Source organism: Grus americana, chromosome 21 (genome assembly GCF_028858705.1).
Source record: "Grus americana isolate bGruAme1 chromosome 21, bGruAme1.mat, whole genome shotgun sequence".
Taxonomy (NCBI): Eukaryota; Metazoa; Chordata; class Aves; order Gruiformes; family Gruidae; genus Grus; species Grus americana.
This window is the reverse complement of record NC_072872.1, coordinates 4,488,307-4,503,989: the sequence shown is the minus strand read 5'-3', so window position 1 is coordinate 4,503,989 and position 15,683 is coordinate 4,488,307. Positions and strand designations below refer to the sequence as shown.

At 37.3% G+C, this 15,683-nt stretch overlaps 1 protein-coding gene across 5 annotated transcripts in view; it reads left to right on the top strand.

Moving 5' to 3' along the window:
- The window catches only part of UBE4B (ubiquitination factor E4B), a 41,707-nt gene that overhangs the window by 19,710 nt on the left and 6,314 nt on the right, over positions 1-15,683 (top strand). For all 5 annotated transcript variants that reach the window (XM_054849439.1, XM_054849438.1, XM_054849440.1 and 2 more), the window contains 16 exons: positions 1,097-1,238; positions 1,748-1,848; positions 3,021-3,135; positions 5,005-5,088; positions 6,617-6,673; positions 7,040-7,156; positions 7,266-7,364; positions 7,852-7,965; positions 8,963-9,161; positions 9,396-9,534; positions 11,813-11,912; positions 12,679-12,806; positions 13,197-13,295; positions 13,988-14,223; positions 14,964-15,090; positions 15,389-15,533. In XM_054849439.1, coding sequence (XP_054705414.1) covers positions 1,097-1,238; positions 1,748-1,848; positions 3,021-3,135; positions 5,005-5,088; positions 6,617-6,673; positions 7,040-7,156; positions 7,266-7,364; positions 7,852-7,965; positions 8,963-9,161; positions 9,396-9,534; positions 11,813-11,912; positions 12,679-12,806; positions 13,197-13,295; positions 13,988-14,223; positions 14,964-15,090; positions 15,389-15,533 — 2,002 coding nt within the window. The remainder of the gene's footprint in view (positions 1-1,096; positions 1,239-1,747; positions 1,849-3,020; positions 3,136-5,004; positions 5,089-6,616; positions 6,674-7,039; positions 7,157-7,265; positions 7,365-7,851; positions 7,966-8,962; positions 9,162-9,395; positions 9,535-11,812; positions 11,913-12,678; positions 12,807-13,196; positions 13,296-13,987; positions 14,224-14,963; positions 15,091-15,388; positions 15,534-15,683) is intronic.

Below are 15,683 nucleotides of genomic sequence, written 5' to 3'. Positions count from 1 at the left end.
AAATATGTTTTTAAAAAGCTGCATTTAAGGAAACAAATACTCTTATTTTCCAGTTTAAGATCTGGGGCTTATAAATTTGGCTTCACTTAAATCCACCCTGACTGTACACAGACTTTTCTTCGAGGAATAGCAGTAGACCATCCACGTAACTGCTATTTTTTAAATTCCATTTACATAAAGTGATATATCTTGTCTTAATTTCCTTCTGTAAAATGAGGATTTTGCTTTTAATTAGCTTTGCCAAGCTGTTATGTAGAAAAGAATTCTGTTGAGATAACAAGTCTGAGAGTTGTGGGGGTCTGTTCTCACTTTTTGTATTTAATTTCTCTCTCGTCTCAAGCATGGTTTTCTTTTTGTGATTACGATATCAGTGTTTTCTTTTTTTGCCCCTGAGGCTGGGCTACTTAATGAAATGGCATATTTTAGTGTAAGGGAATTGAAATGAACTGAGTTGAAATGATCGTTAATGTGGAAACTTTTTAAAAGGAGCAGTTGCTTTGATGTATTGCCTCTTGTGGTGTTTATTCTCCTTCCTTAGAGTATATAAGGTGATTGTCTGTAGCCCTGTCTATTGGCTAAGGTCTTCTCTCTGCAGTGGGAGGTCTTACCTTCCACGGGTTGGCTAGCGTTAACAGAGTTGGTGATACTTCTACTGTTTTGAATGCAATATTCAGAGACTGGGCAGAAACCGTGCAGAGCTTGCATCATGGCATGGAAGTGGTGTGATGTCCTGAAACAGTTCCGATGTCAGGTACAACTTAAAGGCTGTTCATTTTCAGTGTTGCCATGTGAGAACAAGATTTATTGATTCCCATTAGTCCTGCACCTTATTGCTGTCTCTCAGATACTTATTCATTTAATGAGATAATTGATTCTTCAGTCATGTTACAGTACAGCTGAACTTTCAGAGTTGGACAAGCTGTTAAGTGGAGAGCTCTTCATAGATCACAGAAATGATCTTAATTATTGAGCCGTGTGTGATAGGATGGAGTCTTCAGAAAATTAACAGAGGAAGTCAAGAGCTCATGAATTATTTGATGGTGCACAAATGAAGAACTGTACCTAATGCTTTTTCTTCTTTTTGTGTGTGTTAAAGTATGGGAGGCTCTGGCAGCTCAAGTGTTTCCGATTCCTGCAGTGACCACTTCACCATTGAAAATTGTAAGGAGACAGAGATGCTGAACTACCTCATCGAGTGTTTTGACAGAGTTGGAATAGAGGAGAGAAAAGCACCAAAGGTAAATTTCAGCCAAGTGAAGCTGTATCAGGGCTGTCACAGATGCTCCCCTTACTGTTTAGTGGTGAAAGCTGGTGGAAATTGATAGTTCTTTCTTGATGGCTTTGTTGTAGAAATAGAATTACAGGATTTATAAGTTTGAGTCCTATTAATTCATTATATCTGAATCACATATATGTTTTAATCTCTAAGACAAGCACTGTGTTAGAAACTGTCCCTCACCTTTCAATCTACTGCCTTTTATCCAGGTTTATTCCATGTAAAACATACTTTTGTGAGACCTGCTCCCTATCAGCATTCCGTATTCTGCTTTAAGCTTTTGCTTCTGGGGAAAAAACCAGCCAACACTTTTTTCTTATATATAGTCTGAAAGGTTTTTAGCTGGAGTAGTGCTAATCTTAGTTTGTATATTACATTCATACTGCATGAATAAAGAAATTTGCCGTATTTCCTGTCTGTTCTGTCTCTGAATACTTTTAGTTTGTATTAATATAAAGTTATTTTTATCAGATGTGTAGCCAGCCAACAGTTAGCCAGTTACTGAGCAACATCCGATCACAGTGCATTTCACATGCTGCTTTGGTGCTACAGGGATCCTTAACACAACCAAGGTAAATACAGCTGATGTTAGGCATGACTGTTAGACTGTTCTGGGATTTTTTTTATTTTTTTTTCTTCTGAGGATTAGTTAAGAAAACTAAGATCAGTTGTTGGAGCAGGATGCATTTATGTGCCAGAGGAATAGTTGATTGCTTTACTATTGGAAGCTGTTGCTCCCACTGATGTGTTGGTGGAGAGCAGTTTAAGTGGTTTTTTTTTTTTTCTAACTCTAGGTAAAATCATCCAGGTTGATTTGAACAGTTTAAATGGGGGATCTGAGTTAACCAAGCTGTTTTCTGCCTTACCTTGTGCATAAACTGTTTGACTTGCAGATTGTTGGGGCACTACTCCTGTGAAAATCAGTAACCAGTAGAGCTACACCTGAGAAAGTCTTATCAAAATGTATAGCAAAAACTGCTAAAGTGCCATAGCACTTGTTTACCACAACAGATTTGGCAATGTAAATCTGTGTGTAGACATTCGGCACTAAATCAGGACTCAGATTTCAAGTGCAGTCATTTCAACAGCAGCTGTTTGACTAGCAGCCTGTTTAGTAGGAACAGTAAAAAGGTTTAAAATAGGATATGTGTCTTTCACTAAAATCTGTACAATTTTGTATTTGTGTTTCCAAGCAGTGCTTCCATAATCTTTAAAGCTGCCCCAATTATCCACTGTTCTTTGAGTTTAGTTTTGTCTTTATGTGAACCAATGTTGACATTAGAGTAATTTTTTTATATGTAATAAGGAAGAAAGACACTTTTTAAAAAAATTCTGGGGAGCAGTTAAAAGTAATGACTATGTTAATTCAGAAAAGACTAATGTTATGTTCTTTTTCTTAATCTGGAAAAACATACATCAAAAAAAGTTGTTCCTTTACTAGTTGAGCTTCACAAAGGGTCTTTTCATTAAATAGAAGTAGAAGGGAGAACACAGAAGCTGTTATTTTCTCCAGTCTCATTAAACTAAAGTGTGATGTTGGCAGCAGCATCTGTTTCAGAATAACCTTTCCCCAAGTAACTTCAGAATACAGAGTTAGTTACTCCTGAAAGGAGTAGGTGTGCCTACATGTTGATAATATGCTTTCTGGCACACCCTTAGGTGTGATCACTGATATTTTTGCAAATACTACTGCAAATAATCAGTAGTTTGGGATTTATTTAATTTTTTTTATATACAAATAAAGGTCATTGCAGCAGCAGTCTTTGCTGGTACCATATATGCTGTGTAGGAATCTCCCATTTGGCTTCATCCAAGAATTGGTGAGAACAACTTATCAGGATGAAGAGGTGTTCAAACAGGTAAGGCATAAGTAAAAATAAATAATTATATCATATGATTCTATTATTTGCAATATCCAAGAGTGGATTTCCAGAAGTTTATACTGTATCTCACAGTTCTATAACTGTTACTTCAGGAGCTAGCAACCTGTGAAGCAATTGGAGTTTTTTTAACTCATTTAGCATTTTGTGATAAAGACTGACTTTCATTATTTGCTGATTCTAATTATTAAAAGTGCATTTGTTAATAAGCTGCACACATTTATGTAACAAAGTGAACTACTCAGAATATGCAGGCATATATTATGGGATTGATCATCCTTCTATGCTTTTGTACAAAATATCCTAAAAATGTATGTGTAAGACAGCAATCTTCTCTAATTGTACTTAGAAAGATTTATTGTTTTTTCTGTCTGGTAATCTTTACCCTTCTTTGCAATTTCCATAGTTTGCATCTAAGGTGCTAAGAGCGTTTTACAAATCCTAGTACAATAAGTCTTCATATTGTACAGAGGAGATGACTGAGAAACATTAGATGGTTTATTCTGTGTGTCAGAGTAGTTCACTGAGATGATAAAAATTGGAACTGATGGGTCTAGTAATTAAGACACAAAACTAGAAACTTCTTCTGGCCCGTATAAGTAGATCAGTAAGGTTGTGATTGTCTCTAATTACCACCTCTGTAGTATTATGTGACTTAACAGTTAAGGGGCCTTCAGAATGGCATTTGACCCTTCCAATTTTGAAAAAAATTACATTAGCTAATTTTTATGTCTAGTGCAAGTACCTTTTAATAAATTATATCTCTGGAGATCTTTTAGTAGAGGTTCATGCAGTTGAAAGTACATTTAAGTTTGTCAAAAAATAGTTATGGAAAGTGTTAAAGGTCACCTACCCTAGAGAAGAGAACCATTCCTCTAGCTGAAGCAGACAACCACCTCTTTATAGTCCTTTTCTGTACTATGATTTAATAATATTTTTGTCTCTTCATAGAAGCAACACAATATACTTAAAATTCACTGAGACTTCTTGTTTTTATTGTTGCAAAATTAATATAGGAGTTTATTTTGTGAGGGTATAGTTGTCAGAGCTGTGTGTTTGGGACATACTAATTGGGTATCATTATTTTTGATTAATAAGTTCCTGTCATGTCACTTCCTCTCTCATAACAATCCTTAACTGTTGCTTGTTATCTTTACCTTTGCCACAGTTAGAACTTACCAGCACAAAACCAACTTGCTTACATGACATGCAAAATTAAAGCTATATTATTACCCTAAATGTATAGGCAAATAAATCATTACCCATTTGGGCAATCAAGTTGTTGGGGACCTCTGCAGAACTTGTGCTCTCATTTGTGTGTGTAACATACATGCTTTCACCCACGCCTACAGTATCTGCAGTGACGCCGTATGAAATGTGCGTATGCTTCCCCACATGGTTTCCACACGCAAAGAACTTGGTGGAACAACACCTGATTTTTGTCAGTGTGCTGACATCATTTGTCAGCTTCAGCTTAGGTCTAGTTCTAGATGTGCGTGTCTCTAGGGTTATTTGGTTTGCAAAGTAGATGTTTGGAAATAAGTTAGAATGTGATCAGGAAAATTACGTACAAGTGCTTGGAAAGAAGTTTTTATGGGTAGGTTATTATGCCCAGGCATCCAGTCAGTACATCATTTACGCTATATCAAATAAGTTGGTTTTTAGCTTTGAATAATCTCTTAAACATTCAAGCTTAACTGATACAGATTTAAAGAAAAGATGGTAGTGTTTTTCTGTAGTGTAACTTGCAGTCTTTAAAGAATGAACAAGCATTTCATGCTGTGTACAGCAAGTGTCATTTGATTGCTTCCTATTCCTGAATAAAGTAATTTACGTATGTTTTTACAGATCTTTATTCCCATCTTACAAGGCCTGGCTGTAGCTTCCAAAGAGTGCTCCCTTGATAGTGACAATTTTAAATACCCCCTTATGGTAAGGACTGTTCATTTCTAGAAGCTGTTTCTTTGGTTAGCAGATTACTATTAAACTCTATGTTGGAAGCTTAATATGGTGTGAGATGTGTAGAAGATCATTGGAAAACCTAGTAGAGTTTAAGGCTAATAATATCTTAAGCTTAACCTACAACATTTGTATAGTGGGCTATTCAAATGTTTGTATGCATCGCTTCATGTAAAATAATCAAATGTATGGATTTCATCATGCATGCTAGTCATAATGCTATGGATGGTTATAAAGTCCTGCTAAGCTCCTCCCAATTTAAGTGTGGGAAATAAGGCCCAGTATCCACACCAGTGGTGGTTGGACTCAGTTTTGTATGTGGAAAACTAAAATCTGTCGCATTAAACCCAAAATTACTTGAATTGGTGACTGTTTACTGTAGGAAAATTTCATAATATTCTTTGGTTGAAAAGTTGGGAACTTTATTTTTACGTTTTTTTAAGTGCATGCTTTAGTCCCTAGATCTGCTTCCCTCCCACTGCTTTTATTGACAAAACAAAAAAGTCTTTTGAAAAGCGTGCTTGGCCACAAAAGAGCAAGCTAAATTCTTGGCTAAGTTGAGCATTGTCAGCTCACACCTTCAGATTTTAGGATCTTCAGCATATGATGCCAAAAAAGGCTGTTACGTCTCATGTTTAATTTGTACTTCAGGAAATTGGCTGGACTGGGGTGCTGCAAATCAAATTGACTAAGCAACTGTGGTACTCTTGCAAAAATAAAAATTTTTGCTGGTTCTGTGTTTTTCTGCTCTTGTTATTCCCCCCCAACTTAAATTGTGAACTATTGCAAATTTGGCTATTGGCTACAAGTAAGGGCTTCTTGAAAATGATACTTCATTTTGATCTTCTCTTGTTAGCACGGTGTGCACCAAAAGGATGGAATAGTAGTTACTAGCTACAGTATAATTGAAGAATGAGAACATATAATACAGGACAAGCAGGATATGTGAAAGCCTACAGTATTTTTATGTTTTCAGAATTGTCTGTTATAACTGCTTTCTTTTTTCTGTGCTGCAGTTGAAAGTGAGTTAGAGATCTTGGATAGGATTCTTTGTTTCTGGCTTCTGTGTTCATCTGACATTTTTCCACTCTGATTCAAAAGACAAAGGCCTTGGTGTATGTATAGAACAATTGCTCGATTTATTATTGTTACTGACTTTTTATGTGGCAGCTCAGGAGTCCAGCAAAGGCATTGTTATGTTCCGGACAAACAAACAATTTGCACAGCTAATTTTTTAAACAAGTGCAACAATTTATTATCCTGTGAGACATGTTAGCTTTTTTGAGACAACTTGGAACAGATGTAAAAGCTAAAATGGGAGCAGGATGTGTTCTGGCTCTTTTTGGACCTCTTCACCATTGTAGAAGATGAAAGTTTTTCCACTGATTAAGGGGAAAAGGTTTGGCTCTTTTAGCAGTTTGCCATGTTAAGCTTGTTATGTGCAGACCAGTTAACTTAAGTTACTTTTGTGTGCAACTTCTTTCTTGGGATTTCTTTATAGGCACTATGTGAACTTTGTGAAATCAAGTTTGGGAAAACACACCCTATGTGCAGTTTGGTAAGTGTATCCAGTCTGATTTTTTTTTTTCAATTTAAAAGGACCATGTAATTTATTTTGTTGTTGGTATTGTATGATCCCCATTGATAATGTTCTGAAGAACTCTAAACTGGGACTACTGTAGTATCTCATGCTAAACAGTGGTTTAAAGTAAACTGGTAAAGAGAGTCCTTTTCCCTGAGAATTTAGAAAAACTGGGACAAACAAGACTTGCTTAGATACTGAGGAGATGTTTCCATTGAGCTATCAGCAGGACTGACTGTTGGAGAATCGAGGGCATACAGCAAACACTGAAAGGTCACAGTGCAGGTATAGTATGGCTGATACGGCAGCTTTGATTAACCTGCTATTTCTTCTGTTTTCTAGGTTGTTTCTTTGCCCTTGTGGTTGCCTAAATCTTTAAGCACAGGTGCAGGAAGAGAGCTGCAAAGACTTTCCTATCTTGGAGCCTTCTTCAGCCTCTCTGTCTTTGCCGAAGATGACGTAAGTGTAGTGGGGTTTTTGTTTGGCTCTTTTAAGTTTTTTATTTGTTTTGGGTTTTCCCCTTCCCCAATATGTTCAATATATTTGCTAACATTCATTCTACTTTCAGAACAAAGTAGTTGAAAAGTACTTCTCAGGGCCTGCCATTACTCTTGAAAACACCAGAGTTGTTAGCCAGTCTTTGCAACATTACCTGGAATTAGCAAGGGTAAGTGTTCTTATGTTTAAAAAAAAAATAAATAAATGCAAGCATACTGTGGGGTTTTTGGTCTTGACATAGAGGAAGAATGTACTCTAAAATAATGTAGCTTCTATATTAAACAATGAATTTGTTAGAATATGGCTGAAGGGAAAGAAGAAGAAAAATCAGTGCTACAAATACTTCTCTAAGGCTGTAAGCCAATTCAGAAAATAACAGAACAGTTAGTCATGGATTATAGTTTATATTAAAGAATGAGTAAAAAAATGCATACTGTATTAGTAGGGTGTGTGTTGCACTAGTCTTCTATATATATCTTTTCTGTAACTAATTTCGTAACTAATACATATGTATTATGTTGACAATAAGACCGTAACAGAAGTTCTAGTTAGTTTTGTGGAATTTGGAGAACATAAAAAATATGGAGCAACAGAAAGCAGGAATGCAATGTTGAAAAGTATGTGCAACCTGACAGAATGTTTACTTGAAATTCCAGCAAGAGCTATTCAAGATTCTACACAGTATTTTATTGAATGGTGAAACTCGAGAAGCAGCTCTCAGTTACATGGCAGCTATTGTCAATGCCAACATGAAAAAGGCACAAATGCAGGTAAATAAAGAGAACACTCTTCCTGTAATTCAGGGATTTCGTCAATGCACAAATAGCACTAGAGGGCTCACGCAGTGGTGGCTCTTGAATGGAGGGCAAAAGAATTTTAAATGCCTACTACAACAGGCAAGAAGCCCTGTCATCAGTCTTTATCTCTTTCAATACATTTCCTACTCCTGAAATTATTCTGCTTTACCTATTTGATCAGTTTATTTCCTCTCTTAGGAGTGGCATGTTCACTTCATTAACAGGGATCATATATTAGATGTTTAAAGCTTTGTACTCCACCCCCCACCCCCCCCAAACCCTGTGCACTCCCCATCCCTCAATCTCTGGGGGCTTCATTCATTCCAATTGGCTATGTTAAAAAACTTATTTCCCAGCTGGTAAGTTGCTAGGCTTTGTTTGTATGGTTTCTGTAAAAGGAGTAATGCAGATACGAACTGGCATGGTTCCAGTGAAACAACAGGGATGTTATTTTGCCATTGTTTAATCAATGCATTGCACTCACTTCCTGTGATAAAATCTGTGCATGAATCCTGAACAACTGAAATTTGCATCATCGTCTTCAAGTCCCCTTTTCAAAAGCAAAGGTTTGGAACCATTGCTAGGAATATTTCTGTGAAATTCCAGTGAAGAAGTAATAAAACTTTACGCTTAAGATAACTTATGAATTGAAGCTCAGCAACTACTTGAAACTCTTCTGTTGCTGTCTATATCTGTGGCAAACCATTCTTGAAAGAGGCCCTTTTAATTTCTTAGGTCTTGTTTAACATTCTTGAGAACAACTACTTGAACCATAGAGAAAGATAATATATAAGTTAGTAAGTGACTGTCCCGATATCTTGAAGGTCTCCCCAGAGATCCACGTTCTTTGTAATTTTTCCCTTTTCTTGAACTTGCATCCTTCGTTGATGTTGAATACTGTTCAAGCAGCAGAAAATACCCTTGTATTTCTAAGCTTATGTTTTCAACTATTTTCTCTCTTACCCCACAGACAGATGATCGTTTGGTGTCTACAGATGGCTTTATGCTCAACTTCTTATGGGTACTACAGCAACTAAGTATGAAGATAAAGCTGGAAACGGTTGATCCCATGTACATATTTCATCCCAGGTGTCGTATTGACCTCCCAACAGATGAGACAAGAGTGAAAGCAACAATGGAGGATGTTACAGCCTGGATTGCTGAACTTTGTGAGTACTTTTAATTGAGGTATGTTAAGCATTTACTCTGCCTTCTGTTTTTCATACAGGAGGTACATAGAAATACTTGATTTCAGAAAATAATTTCCCTATTCCTAAATGTTTTTTCTTGATGCTGTCTGCTCTTATTTGTTTTAAAGTTGAGTTTAAGGTCTCACCCCTAGATAAGGCAGTTAATTTTTAAATTTATTCACCTATACGCTTTCTTGTTTCTTTGTTTTCTAGACAGGGATCCGTCTCCATTTTCTGAGCCGAAATTCCCAACAGAATGTTTCTTCCTAACCCTGCATGCCCATCATCTCTCAATCCTGCCAAGCTGCCGTCGGTACATACGTAGACTGCGGGCCATCAGGGAACTCAACAGGTTAGAAATTGTTAATTATCTAGTGCATCTGAATCCTAGCAATATCGTCTTCTCACCATGATGGAAAGTCCTATAAACTTAATGGAAATTAGAATGATGATTTGGGTAAAACTGTTGCTGAGTACAGATCATCTTAACTATTTGGTGATCTGCTGCTTTTGGCCCTTACGGATTTTTGCTTATGTTGAGGAACTGTGGCTTGAATCAGGAATTCAGATAATAGCGGGATGGAGGATACTGGTTCCACAAGGCAACTCAAACTGGTGACAAGACCATTCTATTTAAAAGATAATTGAATTGTCTTCAGAGTATTTTAAGATTGTCATGACATTACTTAACACTTTTTATCGTAACAATCTGTGATGTGGCTGATGGTGTGTGGATGTTGGTGCCTCGGTCTCTTTGACATAGCTGTAGGAGTGCATATACAGTTACTTGTCTGATAATCAAGTCATTGTAAACAGCTTGTGATTTCAGAAACAAGACATTGTTAGTTGTGCCTGAGCTGTTCTGTATCGTTTCAGAACATACTTACCTTTTTCCCCTTGGCTTCTGAGGCGGGGTAACTTGTCATACTCTCCGGGTAGGGAAGCCTTCGCAGTAAACTCTTACATGTTGATGTACATGTAATTCAGCATGTGGTTTACCATTTTAAAAATTATACATAAAAGTCATGATGTTGACATGAAGATACTCCTGTTTTCCACTTCTCTTGGCATAAATTCAAATAGACTTTTATAGCTGCTAAACCTCGAAGAATACTCTGTTAAAATTAGAACAGATTTTTATATCATCAGTATTTTCCATTGTTTATAATTGCACTCATTGCATTTTGGTAAATGTTCCTTGGCAGTAATACCATGAGTTCATTACAGGATTTTTGGACTGTGTTCGTAATGATTTCATTTTTAGTTTTTAAAACACATGTAGGCCAAGAACCTGGGAAGCTGCAGAAAGTGGAATGTGAAGAATCAATATATCTTAAAGATAAAATGTATTTTCCTATAAAACAGCCCGTGGATTACTTGTAAATAAGCCATACATTTGGCTTGAAAGGGAATTGCTGCTTTTTTCCTTATTTAGAATTGTTGCGAAGGAGTTGCTTATGCAGCAATCTCCATCTGACAGTGCAGAGTGAAGAGCTCTTGGCTTTTGCTGACATCAATAGGAGCTTAGTGTTCAGCATTTTCCGTGCTTAGTTGCTTGCAGCACTGGGCACTGTAATTAGATGTTGGTAATGAAGAAATTAGGGTATTTTTCTGCTGTAGGCAGAGATTGACATAGAAAAGAATTTTTGTGTTTAGAGGAGGGATGAAAAGGAACCATATTCATATAGGTCAGTAGATTGAGTTTTATTCTAATCAGCTGTCCTTCCTAAAAAGGATTAAGATATGGGAATACATAGGATTTTTAAAATGTAAATGGTGTGTGTAATGTACGTTTAAGTTCTCTCTTCTGTGGGGCAGAGTGAGAAGATGAGTAAGGGAGTGGATGTAATAACAGCCACCTTGATTTATTGGCCTTTTTGCTGACAGGGAGACTATAGACTATTGATGGTTTGTACTCCTCTGCAAGCCTGAATTTTAAATTTTATGGGGAGTGGAGCATGAGAAGGGTAGAACAAAACTGCAAAAATTCATTTACAATAGCGGAAAGTGGGAAGACACACAGGATGCAGACTTGTACCTTTCTTGGGAGAGGGAAGGTGTTTCTAACAAGTCACTCACCTTTTTCTTGCTTAGCTGATTATGTTTTCCAATTTTCTTTCTGGTATTAGAAGATGAATGAGATCTCTAAATATCTCATCGTTAACTGGACCAGCCCTTTGCGTTGGGTTAATTTTAATGACATCCTTTTATCTTTAGAGTGACTGTAGGGTTCAGTGTGAAATAAGAAAAAAAGATAAATTCTTTTTTTAATACAGTAGATAAAATTAGCTTGTCAGGCAGGATAGATCCCTTCTGTGTTTCATCTCCCCCCCCCCCCCCCCTTTTTTTTTCCTCCACTGTTCTGATTTGCCTGACAGGCATGTGTGTTGGAGCTAGCATGTGTACTGCCTTTGGATGCACACTGTGCAGATCTTCAGTCTGCATGTAGAAAAGCAATTTAGTTTTCTTGTTATGATGATAGGTAACTTCTGTGAAAATTATTAGCGCTTTTCCCTACTTTTCTTCTCAGCGTTTCCTCAGTATTTAGCAGATCAGTAGGTTAAATACCTTGTAGATGGCAGTACATATCCCCTCTCTCATGATAACCAATTATTACATCTGGTTTTCAGGACTGTTGAAGATTTGAAAAACAATGAAAGTCAATGGAAGGATTCTCCTCTGGCTACCAGGCATCGAGAAATGCTGAAACGTTGCAAGACACAGCTTAAGGTTTGTAAGTGATTCAGTTCTCAACTAAATGCCTTTGTCAATGCATCTGTATGTTCACTTTCTGCCCTAATGTTTAAGTGCAACTTCCCACTGATGCTTCTTGAAAATGGTGGGTTTGAATCTATGAACTGTGTGAGCTTGTTAAAACATCTTTTTGACTGCACTAGATGGTGGTCATGATACAAGATAACATTAATGGTGAATTTAAAATTCAAAGTAACACCAAGATTAACTTAGCCAGCAGTCCTCAGAAAGAAGAAAATACTATTATTATTGGAGAGAGAACAGCGAAGGGATTGTGATCTGTTCAGGGGTAGTTGGGTGTGCATAATCCATGCCCATGGAGGAGATGGACTCTCAAGTCCCTAATCTCACATAGAATTCTTGCAAAGATGAGTATGCTGGGTCCTCTCTTTTGAAGGTCTGTCCTGCTTAGATTTTCCTAGTATAAATTGTCAGAAATCTTCTGAACTGCATCACCAAAATGACTTTAATTGTACTTTTTCCCACTTTGATACCTCTTATTTCTTTCATTGTTCCCATGAAGCTGGTAAAAGGCTCCTCTGTCCCTGGGACTGAAATTGTGCATGTTTTTCTTAATATGTTGGGCCTTAAGTGCCCTGTTTTCTTCAAATAACAGCATATTTGAAGAAGACACCATTGTATAATTGTCGTAATTCACAGATACATTGATTAGCTTGGATAGGCTAGACCTTACTTTTATGTTGTCTTGCCCTGGATTAGTTTTTGTATGCATATTCTGCAGAAACTGGTGAGGTGCAAGGCTTGTGCAGATGCTGGTTTGCTGGATGAAAACTTTCTCAGGAGATGCCTGAATTTCTATGGCATGGTGATTCAGCTGATGCTTCGCATTCTTGACCCTGCCTATCCCAAGTGAGTGTCAGGATTGTCTTGTGTAAATTGTATCAAAGATATTTCAGATCATGTTAGATTGTTTACTGAATATAGCAGATCTAGAATTTTAATTGTTTGGCTTTTTTACAGTGTCTGCATTCTTATGTGATGGTTACTTTGCCAGTGACATACATACATTCTTGTATGGAATATTTATATATTAATTACAGTTTAAGGTTCAGTTGGGGTGGGGAGCAACCCTCAGGTATGTTTAGTACATTTTAAGTACTAACATAGATTTTTAAAAAGTCAGTGTCAGAACTTTACTTGTAAAGTGTTGCATAGGAGAATTTCATAGGAGAACTCATGACACTTTCTACTTCCTACCCTGCTATTTCACTGTCCTGTTTGTTCTCTTTCATTGTACAGCATAAAATTGCCTTTAACTCCAGAAGTTCCGAAGGTATTTGCAGCATTGCCAGAGTTTTACGTGGAAGATGTTGCTGAATTCTTATTTTTTATTGTACAGTAAGTAAAGTTATAGCTAAAGGAAATTTGTACTACCATTTACCCCTGTAACAAGTGGTATGCACATAAATTTAGGGTGCAAAAGTAGTTTCCTAGCTATTATTATGGAGATTACGGCAATGGCAGGCATTGCTGCAGATAGAATGCCTAGATGAGCTCGATAGTCCCTTCTAACCTAATTTTTTCTTGAAAGAAAGTTGAAAGTTATTTGGTTCCCCCATCAAGAATTTTCTTTATGGTTTGGAGTGAGACCTTTTGATCTCGTGTGTTAAATAATCACTAGAATAATATTTTTAAAAAGTCATAGCTTAATAAGTAGAAAATTCCCCCACTTACATATTTGCTGGGATGAAATGCATTTGTATAGGTTTAGCAGTTTAGGTGGGCAAGAATACTATTCAGATGTAATCCTGGAGTTCTGAAGCTGGTCGCTTTCTTCATAGGAAATTTGATTTTATGCGCAAGAAAAGAATATGATAGTGTTTCAGGCTAAAATTCAGTTTCCAGTGAACAGTTGGCAAGACCTTTTGGAAGAGTAAGAATCTAGTTTCTGTAGAGAAAGATGGGATATTATGATAAAATTACTGAACTCTTTGTTAATGAGTGATCTGAACTAACTTGATGTATATGATAAATCTTCTGTAGACAGTACAGGGTTTTTAATTTTGTTTTCCTTATCTCCCTCTTTTCAGATATGCTCCTCAGGTGCTTTATGAGCCCTGTACTCAGGACATAGTGATGTTCCTTGTTGTGATGCTGTGCAACCAGAACTACATCCGAAATCCTTATTTAGTAGCTAAGCTGGTGGAAGTGATGTTCATGACAAATCCAGCTGTTCAGCCCCGGACACAAAAGTTCTTTGAAATGATTGAGAATCATCCGCTCTCCACTAAATTGTTAGTCCCCTCCTTGATGAAGTTTTACACAGGTAAGTGCTTTGTCTATAGTTCCCTGAGCGTACAGTAAGCAATGAGTATTATAAGGCAAAAGGCTGTGTTAGTTGTTGTAACCTTTAAAAAAAAAACAACCCAAACAACCAACAAACCAGGTAGATCTTGGGTCTTTTAAAGATGAGGCTTTGTTGCTCAGGAATCGGGGGAAATAGCATTAGATGGAACCTTGAGAATTTTACTCCTCCTACAAGCTGCTGTGCAGTGACAACTCTAGCACTGTAGGCTGCTGTGACAATTGGTTCTGTGGTGTTTAGATTGCAAACTGGAGGTTTTTTGTTTGTTTTTGTAAGAGAGTATTGGGATTTTACAACTTCTGATTGTGGTTTTTGCTAGTCCTGTAGATTTGGATGCTTCAGAAGAGCTTTGCACCCATAGAAACAAGTATTTTTTGAGTGTTCCCTGGGTTATCTCATTATTGAAATCTTAGGTTGTGGGATGAAGAGCAGAGTGGAGTTGAATAGAACAGAAGGTTTTGTTTCCTGAGGGTTTTTCTTCAGAAATGAGGTTGGTTCTAGACTAGAAAACAGAGGGTGCTGCTGCTTTTAATGGGGATTAAGATGGAGACTTCTGAATAGGAATTGAATTTTCTCTCTTAATGCTTGGTGCTTGAAGTTCATCACACTGGAGATAGTAGGGGAGAGATGTAGTGTGTTGCAGCTGAATCCTGGTAGGAAAGAGTTTCAATTTCAGTTCTGGGGTCTGTTTTCTTTTCCAGATGTTGAACATACTGGAGCCACTAGCGAATTCTATGACAAGTTTACGATCCGCTACCACATCAGCACCATTTTCAAAAGCCTCTGGCAGAACATAGCTCACCATGGTACATTTATGGAAGAGTTCAAGTAAGTAAGAAATTGTGTATGATGCTGCTTTCTGTCATGCAAACTGTTGGGGCAATGACCTGAGAAGGCTATTACCGTTGGGAAGGGGCGATGCTGCTTTCCGTTGTAGCTTAAATGGCAGCTGCTTCCAGTAGAACTGGAGTGTTTCTAAACTGGGCTCTGGACACCACAATCAACTTGGCTTGGGGAATGGGATCGTTATTTGCAATATACAGTGCAGAAGGAGTGTTGCTGGGGTCACAGTCTGGTCTGCACACCCATCTACTCTGCCCTGATAATTGTGTTTCAATGTTTTCAGCTCTGGGAAGCAATTTGTTCGCTACATCAACATGCTGATAAATGACACAACTTTCTTGCTGGATGAGAGTCTGGAGTCCCTAAAACGTATCCATGAAGTGCAAGAGGAGATGAAGAATAAAGAACAATGGGACCTGCTGCCCAGGGTGAACAGAGCTGTTTTTCAAAGTGCCCTTTACTTATTTTTAATTTTTTAATACAAGACCATTAAAAAAACCTTTTAAATAAGAGCGCTGCTCATGAGCAGTTCTCGATGCTTTTTCTTGCTGCCAGTATGGCCATGGTCACTCTGGATG